Source organism: Capsicum annuum, unplaced genomic scaffold (assembly GCF_002878395.1).
Source record: "Capsicum annuum cultivar UCD-10X-F1 unplaced genomic scaffold, UCD10Xv1.1 ctg80788, whole genome shotgun sequence".
Classification (NCBI taxonomy): Eukaryota; Viridiplantae; Streptophyta; class Magnoliopsida; order Solanales; family Solanaceae; genus Capsicum; species Capsicum annuum.
This window is the reverse complement of record NW_025891456.1, coordinates 12729-34310: the sequence shown is the minus strand read 5'-3', so window position 1 is coordinate 34310 and position 21582 is coordinate 12729. Positions and strand designations below refer to the sequence as shown.

The following is a 21582-nucleotide window of genomic DNA, read 5'->3' as shown; positions in this document are numbered from 1 at the left end:
TGAAGCTCTCTTAGGCTTAACTGCTAGACGAGTTATCTTACTGAACACTTCTCCCGATATTGGTCATTCAACAATGTGAATGTCTTGTCATTGATTGTTATTCTTAACTGCTAGATGAAAAGTTAAGTAGAAAAAGTATTTTATATTCTCCGTCCAGAATGATAACTTCGACTTCTTAATTTGCCGCAATTTAAATAAAGATGTAAAATAAACTAAATTTTAGAAAGTTTCAAATTATTAATAACGAAATGGTTCAAACTTTTAATTTTTTTCTCTTAAAATATGAATCAATAAAGTATATGTCCAAACAAGTCCTTAAAACAAGCAAGAAAAAGTGTGAAGGTGGAAAACTCCTCCTCTCCTATCCAAATTATAAATTTTGGCTTCATCCATTGCATTTCCTCCCAACACCAACCCTTCTCAAAAATACAAAAACAATACTCACTCTATATACTTATTATTTTTCACAAATCAAAACCAAAGCAACAACAAAGAAAATTAAAGAAAACCCAAACTCTCTCCCTCTCTTTCTCTCTCTCTCATTAGAGTTTTTTGGTCTCCGGAGAAATGGTAGCTACAAGGAGAAGTGGATCTCTACCCTCCACCGCTAAACGCTCCGCTTCATCCGACGATGATTCTTCCTCTAAGCGACACAAGGTACAATCTGTCCCTCTGAACCTCACTCTTTTTTTTTATTTTTTTTTATTTTTTGGCTTTGTTCGGTGAGTTGATTTTTTATTTTTTTTGATTTTATAGGTGGATAATAATAGTAATGCGGAGTCGTCGGAGAAACCGAAGTTGTCGTCGGAGAAACCGACGGAGAATCCTAAGGAGTTGTCTTCTACTGAACCGCCGGAATTTGGGGTCGGCGCCGTTACTCCTCAGGCTGGCGGTGCCTCCGCCGCCGCCTCTGACAAGGGTGATGATGCACCTGCCGTATCGGTTGCTACACCTGTAGCAGAAGGTTACTTTCTTTTTCAACTGTTTCTTGTGAAGTTTACTGTTTGGTCTACTTGATCATGTCAAGTGAAGTGAGTTTCTTTATTTTATTTTATTTATTTTGTTTGTGTGTGTGGTTTTAGGGGCGACACCTGCTATAGTTGATAAGCCGAGGAGTTCGGTGACTTTGAGGAAGCTGAATCAAGGTTCGGAAACGACGTCACCTTGGTGTAGGCTTATATCCGAGTTTCCACAGGTGAACTTTCTTGATTCAAGATTCTATCTTTTTGAATTTTGTGCTGACCCGGACATCACGGTTATCAAAAAAGAACTTTTGTTTTTCAAATTGGGTGAACTCAAGCTGGGCTGGTTATCAAAAGAAAAATGATTCTCTTTTTGAATGTAATTTGATTGCTGTTACTCCTATTTGTGGGAGTTATTGTTTTGTTATTCAAGATTGATTAATGGTGGTTTCATATATGTGTTGCAGAACCCAACTATACATGTTTCCGCGACAACATTCATGATTGGTTCTAGCAAAAATGCTCATCTTCCTATCAAGCAACAAACAGTTAGTGCAACTTTATGTTTAATAAGGCTTACACAGGTATTGCTTCAGTTCTTGGTCTTTACTCTGATGGAATTCCCCAATTTTGTTTCCATCTGCCCGTGGTTTTCAGATTATTCATTTGGGAAAAAGAAGAAACTTTTTTTTTTTTTTTTTTTTTCATTTTGGACTTTTCTGCTTTTTTTCTTTGGTCAGCTCACAGACTGTTTCTGTCCAAGATTGCAATAAAAACAACTATCTAACATTATCCAACTTTGCGTGGCCCAGCCAGTTTTTCCTGGATAACTGGTGCTGGACTGTAACCATGTTGATAGAAGTCCACATTCGTGGTCTGAAATTATAAACAGTTCGTGGTCTGAATTTTTTGTTTTAAAAATTCTTGGACTGTTTATATGTTGGCTGAAACTGTGTTTGTTATTTGGAGTAAAAAATCTTTGGGGTGATCTCTGATAGCATGCCAATACTTGGCTTTGAACCACTGCATATGAAAATTCACCGCTCGGAACAACTACAGCTGTGCTCAATTTGGCGTTTCTTTCTTTCGTTCGTTATTTTTTCCGAAGATGAACTTCATACTGTGTATCTGAAGTATTAATACTCATTGTTTGTGGAAATGATCAGCACGAAGGAAATTGGGTTGCTGTGCTGGAGAGCAGGGGCAAAGGATCTGTGCAAGTTAATGGAAAGACAGTTAGAAAAAACAGTAGTTGCATTCTGAAGTCAGGCGATGAGCTTGTTTTCGGTGTTACGGGGACTCATGCTTATGTATCCTCAAAGTTACTGTCAAAATTAATGGAAAGACATATTAAAAGAAATCCGAAATCCTAAGTCTCTTGTTGTTTTTCATATTTCTTTTTGGGTTCTGAAGTTCTGTAGTTTCTATTTGGCCACATGATTTGTAGGAATATCCTTAACATTTTTGTGGTATAGATATTTGAGCAGCTGCCGCATGAGCTTGGAGTTAAGTCACCTCCTTCAGATGTTAGGACCAGTGCAGGTAAATTAGTGCGTGTTGAAAGAAGAGCAGGAGATGCCTCAGCTGTAGCAGGTGCTTCCATTTTGGCATCGCTTTCAAGCCTGCGGCAAGACCCATCGCGTTTGAAACCTACGTCTCAGGTTAGTGGGAATGAGCCTTCTTCCCCTGTTATTCACGAAGACGAGTTTGATGGCCTCGAAGTCGATTCAGCTGCAAATGTTGGCAGCAGCAGTGCTGCTGATGTTGGGTTGACTAGCAAGATCCTCCCTCTTGATGGAAATCTGAACGCTAGCAGAGATGCAGGCGATGTAAAGTGTCTGACTGATTTATTTCTTTTTTGGTCTTTCATTATGGGTATGCGCTCGCTGATATGTGAGATGAACTAAATAGAATTGTATATGGACAGATACCAGAGGAAAGAGAGTGGACAAGAGATTCAATGCCAGCTTCCGCAGCAGGGGTGTCTGTGAGATGTGCCGTATTTAAAGAAGAGATCCACGCTGCAATAGTTGATGGACAACAGCTAGATATTTCATTTGATAGCTTCCCATATTACTTGAGGTATTTCCAGAGACTACAATGCATTATCCCATTTACAACTTATACTTAGTATACACTTGGTTTATATGCTATATGTTCTCTTTGAGTTGAAAGATATGGTATTTATGGACTGAATTTTGTAGTTTCTTTTATTCACGTCTTTCACTTGAATGAAGCAGGCTTTGCTTTAAGCCCTAGGGATTTGTGCCAATGTGTTACTAGAGTCATAATCATATCTTGTTTTTGAAGTTCCAATATTGCACCTTAGTCTTCACTTACTATACCCTCTTTTGAGTAAGCTGTTTTTATTGCCCCTGCTTTGGACAATTGCCATGGCAAAAATTTTGTACATTAGCTTATGTGGCAAAAATAGTATTCTTTGTTTGTAAAATGCTACTGCTCGAAGTAAAAGAAAAGCTAAATTAACCTTTAGTCGGGAATTCAAATTCAAAATATAATTGTATATGTTCTCAGTGTGTTTCTTTCAAAAGTATATGCCTATGTGGGAGACTGGGAGGTAAAAGTTTATCATTAGAAAGAAGTTTGTCATTGACAACTAGGAGGTTGAGATAGAGGATACAGTTATTTAGTAGGTGTTTGAACAATATTTAAGTTGAAGTTGGTCTGGTGACAAGGCAGATTTGGTCCTTATTTTTCGACCTATTCAGTATAGGTTCTACTATGCCTAACTCAGAAAGGAACTCTTGATCAGCTGGGATGTTGGGGGAACAAAAAGAAAACCTTTGAGAAAGATTTGGAGCGTAATGCCTGCTCGTGTTGTTGGGTGGTATGGAAGCAAAGGATTGCAAGATGTTTCCAAGGGAAAGTAGATGCTATACCGAAGATTAAATTCAGATATTTATGGCTTTGGCTTTTTGGTGCAACCTGTAAGATGTCAAAGATGAAATAGCGTGCTCATTGCTTTTCTACAGGAATAAACTTTTGTACCGAAGAAATCCATCCTTTTTTTTTGTATTCGAGGATTTCTATGTTTCTAATGTACTGGCACATTCTTAGTGCTAGTCTGTTTATTATTTTCTTATTATTAGTAATATAGTTAAATAATTAATATTTAGCTGTTATAAAAAGTTGAAGTTAAAAAAAAAAGTTTATTTGAGGTTGAAGTTGGAAGATGTTTGGGGAATATAACTTATTTTAACCTACAAGCTAGAGTATAGGCTGCGACATGTAGGTTCTCTCTTTCTCTTTTTTTTTTTTCTTTTTTTTTTTTAAAATCTGGAATTGTGGGGGTGGGGGGCAGATGTATCATCATTTTTCTGTGAGATATGTCAATAATTGATTTTTCTCCACTACCAAGATAACCTTACAAATTTTTAAGCAGCACGGAAGTCCTATTCTCCAATAAAGATTGGGAATTCATCTACTGATTTTTATGTCTGTCTGTTAATGTGATGAAGGGTCAAGCTCCAAAATGTGATTTCTTTCAGTTGCTTGAATGCAGTAAGTGCATCACTAGAGTTATTAACTACACAATCCTGGAGACCATCCCCATGAGGGTGGTGAAGAGAGAGCCCGATTGCTAGAGCAAAACCCACAAATCCTTGGTGTTATCCTGCACTTGAAATTCTCATTTTAGTTGCTAAAAGAATTCATTTAATTTCTGGTCCTACTGAGCGAGTGAGCTTTGGAGGGGAGCCTTGGAGTAACTGTAAAGTTTTTGCCATGTGACCAGAAGATCATGGGTTCAAGCCGAGGAAACAGCCCCTTGCAGAAATGTGAGGTGAGGCTGCGTACAATAGATCCTTGTGGTCCTGCCCTTCCTCGGAGCCGCACATATCGGGAGCTATAGTGCACCGGGCTGCCCTCTTTACTGAGAGAGTGAGCTTTGTAGTGATAAATTCTGTTGGTAATTTATCAGGACTAGTTGTGCCTCATTTTTGTTCTTAATTGGTTTAGCAACCCCATAGCTGTAACATTATTCAGTATTCAATATGTCCAACAACCATGATTGGTGAAGATTCATTTGATATCTGAGCTTGCAGTGAGAACACAAAAAATGTGCTGATTGCGGCTGCATATATACATCTGAAGCATAAAGAACAAGTAAAATATACTTCTGAGCTAGCCACTATCAACCCAAGAATTCTGCTCTCAGGTCCTGCAGGTAAGTCGTTTTCCTTAGTATTTTTTGATGAAAAGCTTCTTATGAATTGTTTGTCCTGTAGATTCTTGGTAGTAAACTTTAATGTCTGCATACTAACCACTTCTGCTTTTGTATAGCAGGTTCTGAGATTTATCAGGAGATGCTGGCAAAGGCACTTGCTCATTTTTATGGAGCTAAATTGCTCATCTTTGATAGCCATTCCTTTTTGGGTGTAAGACAATATTCATTTTATCTTTTCTTGAGGGTGGATTGCGTGATACCTTGCCATGATTTTCTTAGTTGTGTTTGACCTCCCTTGCTTCTGAAATGCTTTGATTCCTATATCCTACCTTTTTCACGTCAACCTTTTTTTTTTTAATGATTGCTTGCTTTGCCGCTTGTCCTGGCCAACATTGTTGGTACTTATGGACCTCTTTCTGGATCTCTGCTTATAGAACAGAAACAATATTATCTGTTGGTTTGGTCACTAAAAGGGCAGTTAGCCAGGTTGGACATATTGAGTGATATGGGAGTAACATCAAAATTTGGAGAAATTCTCTCTTCTCCAAGTGTGTTAGGGTGGGGGGATTTCACGTCTCCCTAATTTTTAACAGTGGGAATCTGTGCTCTATTTCTGATTTTCTAGAATCATTAAACTTGTCATGTTTGGTTCTGTTACATTCTTGCCCCTTTACTGCTGTTAAATTGTTATGTTCTCTCTCAAAAAAATAAAATGTTATAATGTAATGCAACTTATGGATTATTATCGTATCATCCAGGGTCTATCAGCAAAGGAGGCTGAACTACTAAAAGAGGGATGCAGTGCACATAAGATGTCCACAAACTCCAAGCAGATTCCTGGAGAACCTGACATGCCTAAAGGCAATGAGTCATCATCTGGTCAAGCAACTAATGCTGACACTCAGACTGATTTTTTGGGTTTGGAAGCACAACCAAAGATGGAGAGTAGCAATGTAGCGTCTTTAGCCGGGACATCAAAGAATACCTTGTTCAAGACAGGTATTTCCATTGGGTTCTAATATTTGTTAATTGTTACTGCATTTTTTTTTTTTTGACTATACAAGCATGGCTTCTTTTTCTCTTTAACCTTGGTAATCAATGTTGGTAATATTTAGGTGATAAGGTGAGGTTCATTGGTTCTGCTTCTGGTGGTTTATATTCAAGCTCTGCCAGGTAATTTATACAGAACACTTTCTCCTTAAGACCACTTACTATTCGTTCTTCCGGGACCCAAAATGAGTTGTATTATCCACTATCTGGTGTTATTTTATAATTCTGTTGATATTGTATCTGTTCTCTTTCCTGGAACTCTTTTTCTTTATTTTTGAATTTGGATGCCATTTGAAAATGATGTATAGTAGTACCTAACCACTGCAGCATAACTATTATATTATCAAGAGATAGATATCATCACAAGTAAATTAAAGGTAGAACAACTTGTTTAGGTTTAGATATTAGGAGGAATGGATGAGAAGAAGAACAATATGGTTAAAGATTGCTGTTTTAAGTACCATATTGACCAAGCTTCTGGGAGGCCAAAAACACTTTTTCTGGAGATTTGAGGTGCCAAAACAAAAAGTGCATTGGGAAGTTTTAAGAGTGGCAGAGTTTTTCAACACAATTGGCCAGTTCAATGGGACACAAGAGGGGGAAGATGAGCTATGGTGGCAGGGCAGTGAGAAAGGCACATTCAAGGTTAGCAAAGCATACAAGAAACTGAATCTCCCTAACCAACCGTCCATCAACTGGCCATGGAAGAACACTGGAGGGTCAAAATACCTTATAAAGTAGTCTGTTTTGTCTGGCTCTTTTCTAAAGAGTCGGTTCTCGCAAAGGACAACTTAATGAAGAGGAGGATGACATTAGATCCTGCATGTTTTTTGTGTGGGGAGAAGCCAGAAACTGTAAACCACCTTTTTTTGCATTTTAAGTTTACAGGTCAACTATGGAGGATGTTTCTGAATTTGAGAGGTATATCTTGGTCCATGCCAGGAAAGATTACACAGACACTTCAAAGCTGGGAAGAGATAGGGATACTGGCTAATAGCAGAAGCATATGGAGAATCATTCCAGCCAGTATATGGTGGACTATATGGAGGCAAAGAAATGCTAGGTGTTTCGAGAACATAGGAAATAGTATACCGCAGATCAAGTTGAATTCCATCTTGACGCTGTGTTTTGGTGTAATCAGATTTGGTCCAATGATCCTGTCTCTATTATTGATGTGCTAGGCGCATTATAGACATAGGATCATAGGTGTTTTTAAGTATAGTTGTAGTACAAACCATGTACTACTCTTCTCTGATATATAAATACAAAGTTACCAGTTTCAAAGAAACAAAGTGTCTTGGAGCAGCGGAAACAACTTGTTTTTGTAGTAGGGAGAAGCTACAAATTTCTGCTTCTTCCACAAAACAGAAGCAGAAAATTAATCCCTTCAAGACAAAAATATCCTTACTGAAAATCTGCAATCTTAAAATAAATTCCTTGCCCAAAATTCATATTTACCAAATTACTACTACAACAACAACAACATACCCAGTGTATTTCCACAAAGTGGGTTCTGGGTAGGGTAAAGTGTGTGCAGTCCATACCACTACCTCAGATAAAGTAGAGAGTGCTTCCGATAGGCCCCCAACTCGGGACAAATAACAATATAACAAACAAAAAATATAAAAATAAACATCAAAATGGGATAACACATCGCTAGATAATAAAAGAAACAAGTCACCGACAAAGTAGTACTATAACCTATCTATTCCAGATCACAAGTGATCAGAACACTACGACAATAAACTACAATAAACTACAGACACAAATACAAACAAATGACTCCTCTCTACTATTACGGATGCACTCCAACCCACTAACCTTCTATCCTAATTCACGTTCTCCACTCCTTCCTATCAAGGATCATGTCCTTCGTAAGATGTAACTACTCCATGTCATGCCTAATCACCTCCTTCCAATATTTCTTCGACCTACCTTAACACCGCCTAAAATCATCTAAGTCAGCCTCTGACACCTCTGTACTGAAGCATCCGTGCACCTCTCCATCACATGCCTAAATTATCACAACCTCACTTCCCTCATCTTATCTTCCACCAAAGTCACTCCCACCTTCTCTCGAATAACCTCATTTTTAACTCTGTCTCTCCTGGTAAGTCCACACATCCATCTCAACCTCCTCATCTCTGCCACTTGGATGTGGGAGTTCTTAAATGTCCAATACTCCGCTCTATACTACATAGCTGGTCGAACTGTCACTCTACAGAAGAACTTACCTTTAAGCTTAGGAGGCATCTTCCTATCACACAAGAGTTAAGCGAGCGTCCACTTCAACTACCCTGCACCAATACGGTGTGTGTTATCCTCGTCAATCTCTCCATTCCCCTGTATTATAGACCCAAGATACTTGAAAATATCCCTCTTCCCGAATGGCCTGTGAATCCAGCTCCACTATCACATCAGCCTCATGCGTCGAATCACTGGACTTGCATTTCAAGTATTCCGTCTTAGTCCCTGCGCAACCTAACCCCTTTAGACTCTAGGGTCTGTGACCAAACATCCAACTTATCATATTTACCAAATTATCTTTCATTAATTTAACCAATATATTTCTCAAATATAAATACGAGCCTCTTCTCTTCTTCCTTTTTTTTTTGCTTAAAAAGTATTTATACTGATTAGCTGTAATGTATATTTTCATTTATGTTTTAAATGTCACTAAATAATATGTTACCTTCTCAATTCTTTTTCTAAATAAAAATAAAAAAACTTAATTGAAGTCCTCATCAAAAAATATTAAAATCATTTCCCTATTTAAGTATTATTAATTATAAAATGAATCTTAATACTGTCTTTTTTTTTTGTTATTTTGTACTCAGAATCACTTACTGAAACATTGGTCAAACACAATCAGTTTACCAGAAATACTTTTCTGTAAACTATTTTGACTAAAGTGCTTTTCAAAATAAGCTCTAGAAGTTTGACCACATAGGCTCCAGTTCATTTGTGGGATGACTCTGGGACTTGTGTAGAAAAGTTCAATCTTTCCTTTTTGTCTGTCCACAAGTGAGGTTGGGAAAAGAAACATAGTTTAGTTCCTCTTTTTCTTTGCTAGGAAACCAAAACACAGATCAACATGGTTGCTCTCTGTATCTCTTTTTAAGTGGCTTCTTTTTTGCTCATTTAATTAGATTCAGACACATTCTGAATGAAAGTTGATGTGCTAACATTTGTTTTATTTACTATGAGCCCCTGGGAAGCAGGCGGGTGTAGGTGTTCTGCTTCCACTTTTCTCTATAAATTTCCCTAGTGTACCGCCCTTCTGCCAAGTAAAAACTAGGGAAATGTATGAGTTACAGGGACTTCAGTGAGTCCCATTAAATAATATGGAGGAATTGGAAGTGTGAGAGTTTGCGACTTGCTGTAAGGATGTTTATAAGGAATGGCAAAAAATCCCTAGAGGTTATCAAGTTCAGAAATCCCTTATAATCTATTTTATTAATATTGTGATTTGTTCTCTTTAAGCATTGTGGTCCCGTGGTGCTGGGCCTGTGATGGTCGTGTATGTTGTTACCAGTGGCGATGTATCTTAGAGCTATGGTTCAACTGAACCCAATATATTCTACCCGGGATATAAATGTATGTAAAATAATAAAATTTCAACAAACATTAGATTTTGAACTCACAATCTTGATGGTTGAATCCGTGAAAGTGAAATTGAAGTCCTGGATCTGCCTCTTGACGCGTAACTACCTTTTTTTTTTTTTGATGAAGATACTACTTGTTTAGATATGATGTATATGGAATACGGAAATAGTGGTCTTCTCTCCTTATCTTTTGATCCTTAAATGTATCTGCAGATTGGTTTTCTCTAATCCATTTAGTCCAGATTTAATGGAGTTTCAACTCTTTTTTAAAATTGTCAGCAAGTCAGACCAGTGATCATGTTGTAGTACAGTTGTTTTGCTTTCTACCGATGAGAATATGTCAGAAAGATCAGATCATACTATTTTACAGCTTTACGTGGATCAATTTGGAGGTTTTTTCTGTGGTTGAATTGGGAATTTTATGTGGATACATGATAATGAGATTGCATGCATTTCCATTAAGAGAGAGTTATATGACACAAAGAAGACGGGGAGAAGAAAATGGATAGACGAGATCCAGTGTTGGTTTATTTTCTTTAACTTTACGTCTCGGGAGGCTTTTGCAAGAACCTGATATTCAAATAAAAGACCACCTAAATATAAAGGTTAAGATGAAAGTGATAGGTGGCAAGTCCGTTTTATCAATGGGTTACCAGTGAAATTGAGGGCGATTCTGTTCTAGCAATATGTCTGAATAACCACTTGTTGCTGTGTCAATGTGAAGGTAACATTAGGTCTGCGACTTGCATGAATTGATTGAGTTCAGTGCCGTTCCCAAATGTATTACTACTTTTAACTGTTTTTCTCCTTCAATTTTCGGAAATTTCGGATTGGGGCGCTGTTTGATTGATTTGTGTTGTGGGCCTGGCCATGCACACACGTGCATGCTTTATGGATGCAAATAATCACTTCTTCCTCTTGTTTCATCTGTGCAAACTTTTAATGATTAAGATTTATATAATGCTTAATTTTTACGTTTTTTTGGAGACAAGGCAACACTTATTTTTTATCCTCCTTATTTTAATTTTGTTTTTGTGATTTTATATTGTAGTCCTTAATTTTCCTCATAGTATTGATTGTAAACTAGTCATGCTATAAAGTATTTTATTCTGTAACAGTGCCTATGCTTCAGCTGCAATACAATTTAAAACTGTTCTATTTAACCATATTTATCTTGGTTCAAATTACTAGAGGGCCAGCTTTTGGGACTCGAGGGAAGATTGTGTTGCCTTTTGAAGATAATCCATCATCAAAAATTGGTGTAAGGTTTGATAAGCCAATACCAGACGGGGTTAACTTTGGGGGTCTTTGTGATGATGGTCATGGATTCTTTTGCAAGGGTATTGCCCACATGGTCTTACTTTCTTTCTCCTTTATTTTGTGAAGTTCAGTAATGCCGAATTTAGTTTTCTTTGCTTTTTGGTCATCTCTCTCTCTCTCTCAGCCAGTGAGCTACGCTTGGAAGCCTCTGGTGCCGATGATCTTGACAAGTTACTCATTAGCACATTGTTTGAGGTTGATCCTTGTATAATTTTGAGAACTAATGCTATTGAACCTGTGTTCTTTTTTTCTGGTTATTCTGAGGTCTCAATTATCTCTGTATATTGCTTTCTATTTGTAAGGTTGTATTCAGCGAGAGCAGAAATTCCCCCTTCATTTTATTTATGAAAGATGCTGAGAAATCTATGGCGGGGAGTTCAGAATCGTATTCCACTTTTAAAAATCGGCTTGAAAAGCTTCCTGCTAACATCGTTGTTCTTGGATCTCACGCTCACACAGATAACCGCAAGGAAAAGGTACTTTTGCTTTTTCCAGGTTGTTGTCAAATGTAATGTCAAAGAATTATTTTGTTTTCGGTATGAATGTGTGTTTGGTCTCCTCTGGTATGAATCTCTTTTGGATTAAGTTTCTTGATTAAAGAAGTCATAGGTGCGAAAGTTCTAGAGATGAGGTTTGACAAGGAAGCGAGAGATGTATCTTTTTCTAATAAAAAGGTAATAAATCTTATTGATGGAGAAAAAACCTCGTATACTAAATGTACATCAAAATTAAGAGTCTACATCTTATGTTTCTATACAAATCCATTCAATAATCTATACTAGCCTCATGGGTGCCCAAAAGTTCATTCAAAAATAAAAGACATGCCCTAACATGTACAGTCCTATTCCACCACTCTAAAGGCTCTCTTATTCCTTTTCCTCCAAGAGCCAACCTAAGTGTAATGGGAAATACAACTAGGATCCTCCTGTTCTATGACACCGTTAAGTGCGAGGGGAGATGCATCCGAGGCTCTTCCTGCTCATCATCTTCTTCTCCGAATATGTACCAACTATTATGTCATTCACTGTTACTCACATTGTTCATTGCATTACCCACCACAACTAGGTGAGAATGGGCAGGGTGCTAGTTGATCACTTACATGTGAAGCACCAACTTATGTAACAATTCCTCATCCTTTCTTTTTTTTGAGAAAGAAAAAGCTATGAAGTATCTCTTCCTCCTCCTCAATTTGTGTATTCCATTCAAGCTGATTAAAAAAGAATGCCACCTTTCTATGTTTGGTTACTTTTAATTCCAACATTCTGATTTTACCCTTAATGAAACTCCTTTATAGGAAAGACTTGACATGTTTAAGACCGCAAGATTTAATGAATTTTTTGATATGTTAATACACCCTTTAGTTTAAAACCACGTGATTCAAAAGTTTCTTGTAGATTCTTAGATTCCATGCAGGGCCAAATGAAGACACATAAAATGAAATGGAAGGAGTAATACATCTCCTCTAGTTTTTGATGATAGTATCACACCCTTTCATGAAGACACATAAAATGACAACAACAACAACAAACCCAGTGTATTCTCACATAGTGAGGTCTGGGGAGGGTAAGATGTACGCAGTCCATACCTCTACCTCTAAAGAAGTAGAAAGGTTGTTTCCGATAGACCCCCGGCTCGAGACAAGACACATAAAATGAAATGGAAAGAATATTATTTCTCCTCTAGGTTTGTTTGATAGTATCACACCCTTTGAAATAATAATAATAATAATAATAATAATAATAATAATTATTATTATTATTATTATTTTTATTTTTATTTTTTTTGATAAAGTGGTGTTATCACAACCACTCATTGCATCAACCCTCTCTCCCTTTTTTTTTTTTTTAAATTAATATGTTTGTACATTAGTTGTAACAAATAACACAAAGGCCGTTTTATAACACCCTTTGCTTTCTTGCTCCTTTCTTCCTCCTCTAGAGGCTGTTCTATTACACTTTGCTTTCTTGCTCCTTTCCTCCTCGTCCAGAGGAGATAAATTATTTGTGTGCTTTAACTTTTCTTTTAAATTTGTCGATCTTTGTGTTATCTATTTATTAGTTGGGATAAGTTCTAATTATTTCCCGTTCTACCCGCTGTAGTCACATCCTGGGGGATTGCTCTTCACCAAATTTGGCAGCAATCAAACTGCTTTGCTCGATTTGGCTTTCCCGGTATACTCTCTCTCTCTCGATCTTTTCTTCCGTAATTTTTTTTTTTGGGGAAAAAGGTAACATATTTGTATATATTTTTCTACAACAAGAAACTGTGTAGTATCCCATAATTACAAGGTGGAATGCAGAAATAACACTCCTAATCCTTTGTCATCTCATAAGGATTCTGGAGTATCGAAAAAGATTCATGATCTTCTAAATACTTTCCTTTAAACCAAAATAAAACAGCACCAAACACTTCATTTCATCTCTGAATGTTGCTAGACTTATCTTCAAAACATCTTTATTCCTCTCTTCCCATATTTTCCACGAAATACAAGCAGGGACAATCTTCTTATATCCTTTTGTATGATGGATAATCCTGGGTAGAGTATTTTGTACAGGATGATGCCAATAGGAAACAATGGCTTCATTGTGTGCCTTCAATACTAACTTAATACACATCTTTATTACCTTTTATGAACAAGCCTGGCAGTTTGTCTTTGATTTGATGTCTTTTCCTTCTTAACTGAGGTGGATTGTTTTTCCTTTTCACCAACTTCGTTACGACATTGCATCTGAAATAATTGGAATCTGACTGCCCTAAGCCTGGCAGTTTGAGTGGTTCCTTTTGTCTGGATGAAGTCCGCTCCATGTGCCAATGTCATTCTTACTGGGAGTTTTTTATTTCCTTTCAACCTTTAACCACTGGCTTATAGTACTTAAATTTGTTGACCTCAGGATAGTTTTGGGAAGTTGCATGACAGGGGAAAGGAAGTTACCAAGACAACTAAACTGCTGACAAAGCTTTTCCCCAACAAAGTGACCATTCACATGCCACAGGTCTGTTTTGATTTTTTTTTTAAAATAGAATTTCTGGTGGTTCTTGTTGTCTTGCATAACTGATGAGTGACTATGACTATGAAGGATGAAGCGCTTTTATCTGCTTGGAAGCAGCAGTTGGATCGAGATGCTGATACTCTCAAAATGAAGGGAAATTTGAATAGTTTGCGAACAGTAAGGGCTTGTAACCTATCTTTCACGTGTTCATTGATTATATTGTTGCTAATCATCCTTGCTGTAGCCTTTAAGTGGAAACCTAATATTTTGAACTGTTTAGTATTTAAATCATTTGACATCTCTGCATTCTTATGAAGATACAAGCTTCTTTAGACTTTGATGGGGTGGTTCATTTTCCTCCACATGAATTTTGCTTTTGGTTATATAAAGCCAGTCAATAGCTCCCACATCCAAAAGTTGAAGGTGGCGCAAATGAGGATGCTGCGATGAATGTGTGAACTTACTAGGAGAGATAGGGTTAAAAATGAGATTATTCGAGAGATGGTGGGAGTGGCTTCAGTTGGAGACAAGATGCGGGAAGTGAGGTTGAGATGGTTTGGGCATGTGATGAGGAGGTACATGGATGCCCCAGTATGGAGGTGTGAGAGGTTGGCTATGGATGATTTCAGGCCGGTAGAGGTAGTCCCAAAAAATACTGGAGGGAGGTGATTAGAAATGACATGTAGCAATTACAACTTACTGTGGATAGACCCTAGATTGAAAGGTGTGGATGGCGTGGATTAGAGTAGAGAGTTGGTAGGTGGGAGTACGTCCTTGCTAGTAGGAAGGGATGGTTTGTTTGTAGCTGTGCCAGTAGTCGTAGTGCTATTCATGTGTCCTGTAGTTTTCTTGTTCGTGATGTTTGTGTCTTCAGGTAGATAATTTCTAGTAATACTCTGTGGCTGTCTTGTTCCTGTTATCCTTTATTGGTGTGTTATTCCACCCTTTTATTGTTTTTAATTATGTCTTTTTATACTGTTGTTGCTTGTTCTGAGGCGGGGTCTTTCGGGAACACACACTCTATTTCATCTGAATTCTGAGGTAGTGGTATTGGATTGCGTACACTTTACCCTTCCCAGACCCCACTCTGTGCGAGAGAGTACAGAGTACACTGGGTATGTTGTTGGTTATATAAAAAAGTTGAAGAGAAACTACTGTTATGTTAGCACAGATCAAAGTTTGATGATATTAAGTGCCTTGTTGTTCCCTTTTTTTTTTGATCATTCAGAAGTATTTATCTGGTCTTGCACCAAATTGTTGTTACTAAAATGCACAAACCGACAGTATGGCTGAACTACTGTCAAGGAATTTTCTCTTTACACTAACAAGATGGGTCAACCTCATTGATGTAGTTTCTTTCAGATCCTCCTGGTTCGCTTAGTGATAGCTCCAGCTGATGTAGCATCACTAGCAAGTTCATCTGTGTCGGTCTTGTTCCATCACCTGTCAAAGTTCTAAATCCTGGTTCACCTAGTACAGATGGTTCCACCAGCAAAAAACAATCCTGTCTTTTCCCTTGCTGCTGACAAGCTTCTCCATTTTGTCATTGTGAACGCCTTTTTTTTTTGTTTTTTTTTGGGGGGGGGGGATCTTCTGTTGGAGAAGATGAGAATAACACCTTTGGGCTGTTGAGCTTTCAGCTGGTGCGCTCTTTCTTGAATTTTGAGTTGTGATTGGCAACAGAATATACTCCACTATTTTAGTTTTATTCATCCCTAGAAAGTGGGTAACATGTCTCAGCATACTGAAGAACTGCAAATTTTGATATTTCCTTAGACCCCACTTTGTGGGAATATATTGGGTATGTTGTTTTTGTTGTGTTAAAAAGTGGAAAACCTGACGTATGAGGTCAGGAGATCATTGAAAAAAGCATGATTCTTTTTACTTATTTCTTTGTTGGTTGATCCTCCTTTTCTTTTTGGGTATAGGTTCTTAATCGGAATGGATTGGATTGTGATGGACTCGACACGTTGTGCATCAAAGACCAAACCTTTTCTGTTGAAAGTGAGCAACTTCTTTTTCATATTGCTTACAATTTCTTTGGATGGGTAAGGGGATGGGGGCGAAGGAGGTTGTCAGGCTACTTCACATTTGTATTTGTTTAAGTCAACATATGATATTCACAAAATGGAAAAAGAACTGTTTTTTTGTCATTTGATTTGCTTTTGTAGCATAAAGACAAATTATTTAGTTTTTCTTCTCTTTTTTTGGTGTTGTGAAGGTGCAGAGAAGGTGGTTGGATGGGCCTTGAGCCATCATTTGATGCAGAACCCTGCTGCAGATCCTGACGTGAGGCTTGTATTGTCTCCTGTGAGGTAATAGAAGTAGCAGCAGCAGCTGAGACTATATGCGTTTGCTTAGCTGTAATATTTGTGGTATTGAAAAGTTGTTTTGTATCTCTCAATCTAGCAGCATTCAGTATGGATTGGAAATTCTTCAAGCTATGCAAAATGAAAGCAAGAGCTTGAAGAAGTCACTGAAGGTGATTACCTTCTTTCTGGTGGTTTGCTAAACTTATATTTTCATGAGATGCTATCCTAATCTGACTGTGGGAGGTTTTTGACATATTAATTTGTGGATAAATTGTCTGTCTGACCCAGGATATTGTGACTGAGAATGAATTTGAGAAGAGACTTCTGGCAGATGTTATCCCCCCAAGTGATATTGGAGTAACGTTTGATGATATTGGTGCGCTTGAAAATGTCAAAGATACATTAAAAGAGCTGGTCATGCTTCCTTTGCAAAGACCTGAACTTTTCTGCAAGGGTCAACTAACCAAGGTTTTCATCTTCAGTTCTTGGTCATTTACATGATTGTCTATACGTAGAACCATATTTTTTTGTTTAGTAGTGTTTGATCTTGTGATCAAGGATCTAACAGTAAGCACAGATGGTCTTAGTCTTACTCATTTCTGTCCACTCTTTATATCGATTTGCTGTTGTGCTGACAAAAAGTAAAATGAGAAGATGATGAGTGTTAGTTTCACTTTTATTAAATTCTTGTTTGAGGTCAGTAAACTGAGTTATCTAGGCGCTATGGTACTAGTTCAGATGAGGTTTGAAGTTACGAATTAGAATATTCATTAGGTGTGGCTGCATTAATTTGATAGATACTGTAAAATAAACATAAAGACGTTCTTGTAAGTTTTCTGACTCCTTACTTTGTTTTAGCTTCTTTGCTACTTGAATTTGATTATGAAATTTCTTGTTTATCTTGATAAAAGAAGTTCCTTTCTTCTTTATCTGTCACCTTCTTATATCACTATGACAATATGTTACATATTTTCCATCCTCTTGATCTTTGTGAGATCCTTGTTATGGATAATTCATTGGTAAAAATATTATGTAGCGCACTAGAGAAGGTTCTTGTTCTTAAATACTTTCTCTTTGGTGGGTCAGAAGAAAAACTTTTTGTATATAATGCTATATTATTTGGCTTCGCTAAGTATTGTTCTTGGTATCAGTCGTGTATATCTCATATAAGTTGTGCTTGTGATTGCCTAAGTTTTCAACTGCTTATTTGCAGCCCTGCAAGGGAATACTTCTGTTTGGACCCCCTGGAACTGGGAAAACCATGCTCGCGAAAGCAGTTGCCACTGAAGCGGGTGCGAACTTTATCAATATTTCAATGTCAAGTATCACTTCAAAGGTGAGCTTCATTTGAAACTTGTCAGATTGTTCTATCGCATATGGATCATGTGTTAATATGCTTCTTGTCATATATACATCTTGCTATTGTTTTTCCATGCTGCAGTGGTTTGGTGAGGGTGAGAAATATGTGAAGGCTGTCTTCTCCCTGGCTAGTAAAATTGCTCCGAGTGTCGTTTTTGTTGATGAAGTACACTTCCTAGAACTCATGACTCATATCTTTGTTCTTTCTATTTTATTCTATGCTTTTTCTTATTCTCTCTCTCTCTCCTCTTTCTCTGATGTGATCTACATAAGGTTGATAGCATGCTGGGCCGACGGGAAAATCCAGGAGAACACGAGGCCATGCGTAAAATGAAAAATGAATTCATGGTGAATTGGGATGGCTTGCGTACGAAAGATACTGAACGAGTGTTGGTACTTGCAGCAACAAACAGACCGTTTGACCTTGATGAGGCTGTCATAAGGCGACTGCCCCGTAGGTAAAAGAACCAGTAATTTGCACTTACCCAATGAAGTAGGAAAATTTCGTTAGTTGGTTTCAATGTTCTTATCATGACATTTTATGAACAGGCTGATGGTCAATTTACCAGATGCTCCTAATAGAGCAAAAATTCTGAAAGTGATACTTGCAAAAGAAGACTTGTCTCCGGATGTTGATCTGGATGCAGTTGCCAGTATGACAGATGGATATTCTGGAAGTGACCTTAAGGTGTCTTTGCTATTTCATTTTTGCATGACAAAATGACTCTTCCTTTGTGTCGTTATGATGTTTGCAGAGGCTGATTTAAGTCTGGTATTTTGCAGAATCTCTGTGTTACAGCAGCATATCAACCCATTAGAGAAATCCTAGAAAAAGAAAAGAAGGTACAGGGTTTGTTATTAGATGTCTTGAGCGTTTACTCCTTTGTTATTAGAGAGCATTTGCATTGCTTCTATAATAGATAATATGAATGCTGCTGTTTGGATGTGTCAATTCTAGGTTCTTTAATTATTTTGTGGTTGGGAGGACTTTATGAAAGTATCAATGCACTGTCAAGAGGGAATAGGATGTAGGTATATTAACATAACTGTGAAGGATCACAAGATGTGGAATTGGTTCAAGAATTTGGGGATATTGCCTCTTCGTAGATAGTCCTGCTCTGGCAGATAATTCAAGATAATGAATAGGCTTCCATTAGGTAAGCACAAGTTAGGAGTCACTTGGGAAGTATTGTTGGAAAGTTAAAACTAAATCCATCTCAAGTACATAGACTATAGATTTTCCTAATTTATTATTAGGATTTAACGTGAGAATGCATGTACAGTTTTGTACATGCCTTTAGGAATGGGAGAGTCTGGACTTAAATCATGATACCTATAAATACTCTTAGGTAATATAATTATTTTATTCAAGCCAAGCTGGAAGAAGTGAAGAAGAAAACTTTCTTACACTTGTCTTCAAGAGAATTTGATTGATTGAGAGTGCTCTTCCTCTTTGAATTCTCAACATTTGGTGCCAGAAATACTTTTCTAGTGACTTCTGTTTCATTCTCTCACTCATTTCCCTCTCAGGACTTACCATCTTAAAACCACCAATCTACAACAACCTTATCGACCAGAAAGTACACATGCAATCCCATATACGAAAACGGGAGGAAGGGTGTCGTCACAGTGGTAGCCTGGTGGCCATTGTCTGTGGTGGGGAGAAGAAATTTTTTTCGTGAGTCCACCTTTGAGGGAGATGGAGAAGTGGTTGACAGTTGATGGTGTCGCTTGGAAAATGGGATTGAAGTTGGTTGGAATTATGTTAAGAATTGAAGTTTACTTCATAGTTTAAGAAGGTTGGAATTCTGTTCAGAATTTGTGGAAGATGAGTTGAGGGTGGTTTTGTGGAGTAGCTGGTTGGGAGAAAAAGAAAAGAAAGATAAAAATAAAAATAGTATTAAAACAAAAATTACGTGGCAAAACGTTATTTGTCTATGACATACACTCTACCATCTTCCTGTCACTGTTTAATTTGGTTTTTAAATGTGTGTCTAGCGCCTTCCACTCTCTCCCTCAGCAGATCCAGAGGCTCGTCTATCGCCTGCTTAGGGGGGTAAGTTGGGTGTTGTGGAGGAACCATACTGGATATAGAATTGAATGGGCAGGAGGGACTTGGGCACCATGACAATAGATGAGCTTGTCGGATCTTTGAAAGTCTGAAGAAAGCTAAACACAGTTCGTTGAACATGCTTTTTCTTTTAGATAGGAAGTAGTTGGCTGAATGTGCTTTGCTGCAAGGATATGATTTCTCAAAGGAGAAAGATGAAAAATGTGTCTCTTGTCAAAGAATCCATGGACAGGGATGAGGGTAGAAGAAGATCCAAGAAAGAATTCAAACTCGAGATTTCAAAGTTGAAGACCCAATTGTGCTAGTTATCTTCACCTAGCTTTTAGAAACTTATATATGTTTCTTGGGATGCAGACTCTAGTTGTTTATTATTATTCTTATTCTTCCTCTTATTATTATTATTATTTTCGTTTGGGGGGGGGGGTGTTGTTGGAAATAAACTAGATCCATCTCAAGTGCATGGATGTTCTTATGTATTAGGATATTACTGTAATAATAATGCATGGTATTCTACATTCCCCCCCACCCCTCTTGTAGGATCACACTTGGTATGTTATTGTAGAGTGCTCCCCCCCAAATTTCCCTTAGTGTGCACTTGATCTGCTATTCATAAACGTCCCACTTAATAGACTTATGCTACCACTGGAATCTCATGCTTGGAGTTGATTTTAGGAGCATGCTGCAGCTTTGGCAGAAGGTAGACCTACGCCAACACCATGCGGTGGTGCAGACATACGGCCTCTGAACATGGACGACTTCAAAAATGCTCATGAGCGGGTGTGTTGACAAAAGTTATCTAGAGTTTGGCCATAGACTCCCAAATACTTTTGGCAAATTATTGTTAGGTGAAGTTTCACCATGTGCTTGGCCATAGCATTTGGAAAACCGATTTCACCTTTAAAAGTTTCCAAAAAAATGAAATTTGGCCCAAATACTAGTTTTTTCTAGTATTTGGGAATTTGGATTATCTGCCAAATAATGGCAAATTGTATAGCCAAACCTACCAAGTTTTCCCCCAAAAATTACTTGGGAAATCTATGGCCAAACGGGCTCTTAATGTGTCTTTAAGCTCACTGTTTTTTTTTTTCGCTGCATCTGAATGCTGAGAATTCAATTGCTTTGGGGTTTATATAGGTTTGTGCAAGCGTTTCATCGGAGTCCATAAATATGACGGAGCTTCTTCAGTGGAATGAACTATATGGAGAGGGGGGCTCTAGAAGGAAGAAGTCCTTGAGTTATTTCATGTAAAAAGCTGTTCATATTGTACATTGGTGGTGTCTTAAGGAAGAAGTCCTTAAGTCCATGTGATCTCCTCGGCCCAGGTCGGTCGCCGCGCTTTGTGGTATGCCATGAAACCCTGGAAGTTTGTACAATGAGTATAGGTCTCTTTAGTTATACATGAGTTTTGAGATGTAATGAGGGTGGAGTAACACTCTAGGAATAGATAGTATCTCCGCCTTCATTTTCTTTCCCCTCTTTCTCACAATGAGCAGAAAGATGTCTTGAGTTTCTCATTTAATACAGCTGCTACTGTTGTGATTGATTTATATGTCAGAGTTGGAAGCAAAATAATATGCAAGTCTTCTCATTGCTGCTGTTCTTCTTGGAGTCTTTGTTATAGATGCTGACTTGGTTCTTTGGATATCTAGATGAGCCGGCCCTTGCCGTGTTCCAGCAAAAATACAGTGAAATCCCCCACCCCACTACCTATGTCATGACATCTTTAG

The 21582-nt window shown here is 37.7% G+C and overlaps 1 protein-coding gene across 3 annotated transcripts; it reads left to right on the top strand.

Moving 5' to 3' along the window:
* The first annotated feature begins 377 nt into the window (after positions 1–377).
* LOC107862716 lies at positions 378–21454 on the top strand. Of its 3 annotated transcripts, none has more exons than XM_047405684.1 (28): positions 378–657; positions 757–964; positions 1083–1195; positions 1430–1546; positions 2129–2272; positions 2438–2623; positions 2890–3044; positions 5027–5148; positions 5268–5359; positions 5907–6147; positions 6264–6321; positions 10995–11143; positions 11248–11318; positions 11426–11599; positions 13223–13294; positions 14015–14116; positions 14201–14290; positions 16042–16117; positions 16335–16428; positions 16523–16595; positions 16714–16893; positions 17639–17761; positions 17867–17950; positions 18058–18242; positions 18334–18472; positions 18568–18627; positions 20528–20632; positions 20990–21454. In XM_047405684.1, exons 1-28 carry the CDS (start codon positions 568–570, stop codon positions 21101–21103), a joined length of 3417 nt encoding a protein of 1138 aa, XP_047261640.1. In that variant the 5' UTR covers positions 378–567; the 3' UTR covers positions 21104–21454. The 3 variants fall into 3 exon arrangements, with proteins under 3 accessions (XP_047261640.1, XP_016563839.1, XP_047261639.1); XM_016708353.2 differs by having other exon boundaries at positions 380–657; positions 2438–2791; positions 16526–16595; XM_047405683.1 differs by having other exon boundaries at positions 380–657; positions 2438–2791.
* The last annotated feature ends 128 nt before the right edge of the window (positions 21455–21582 follow it).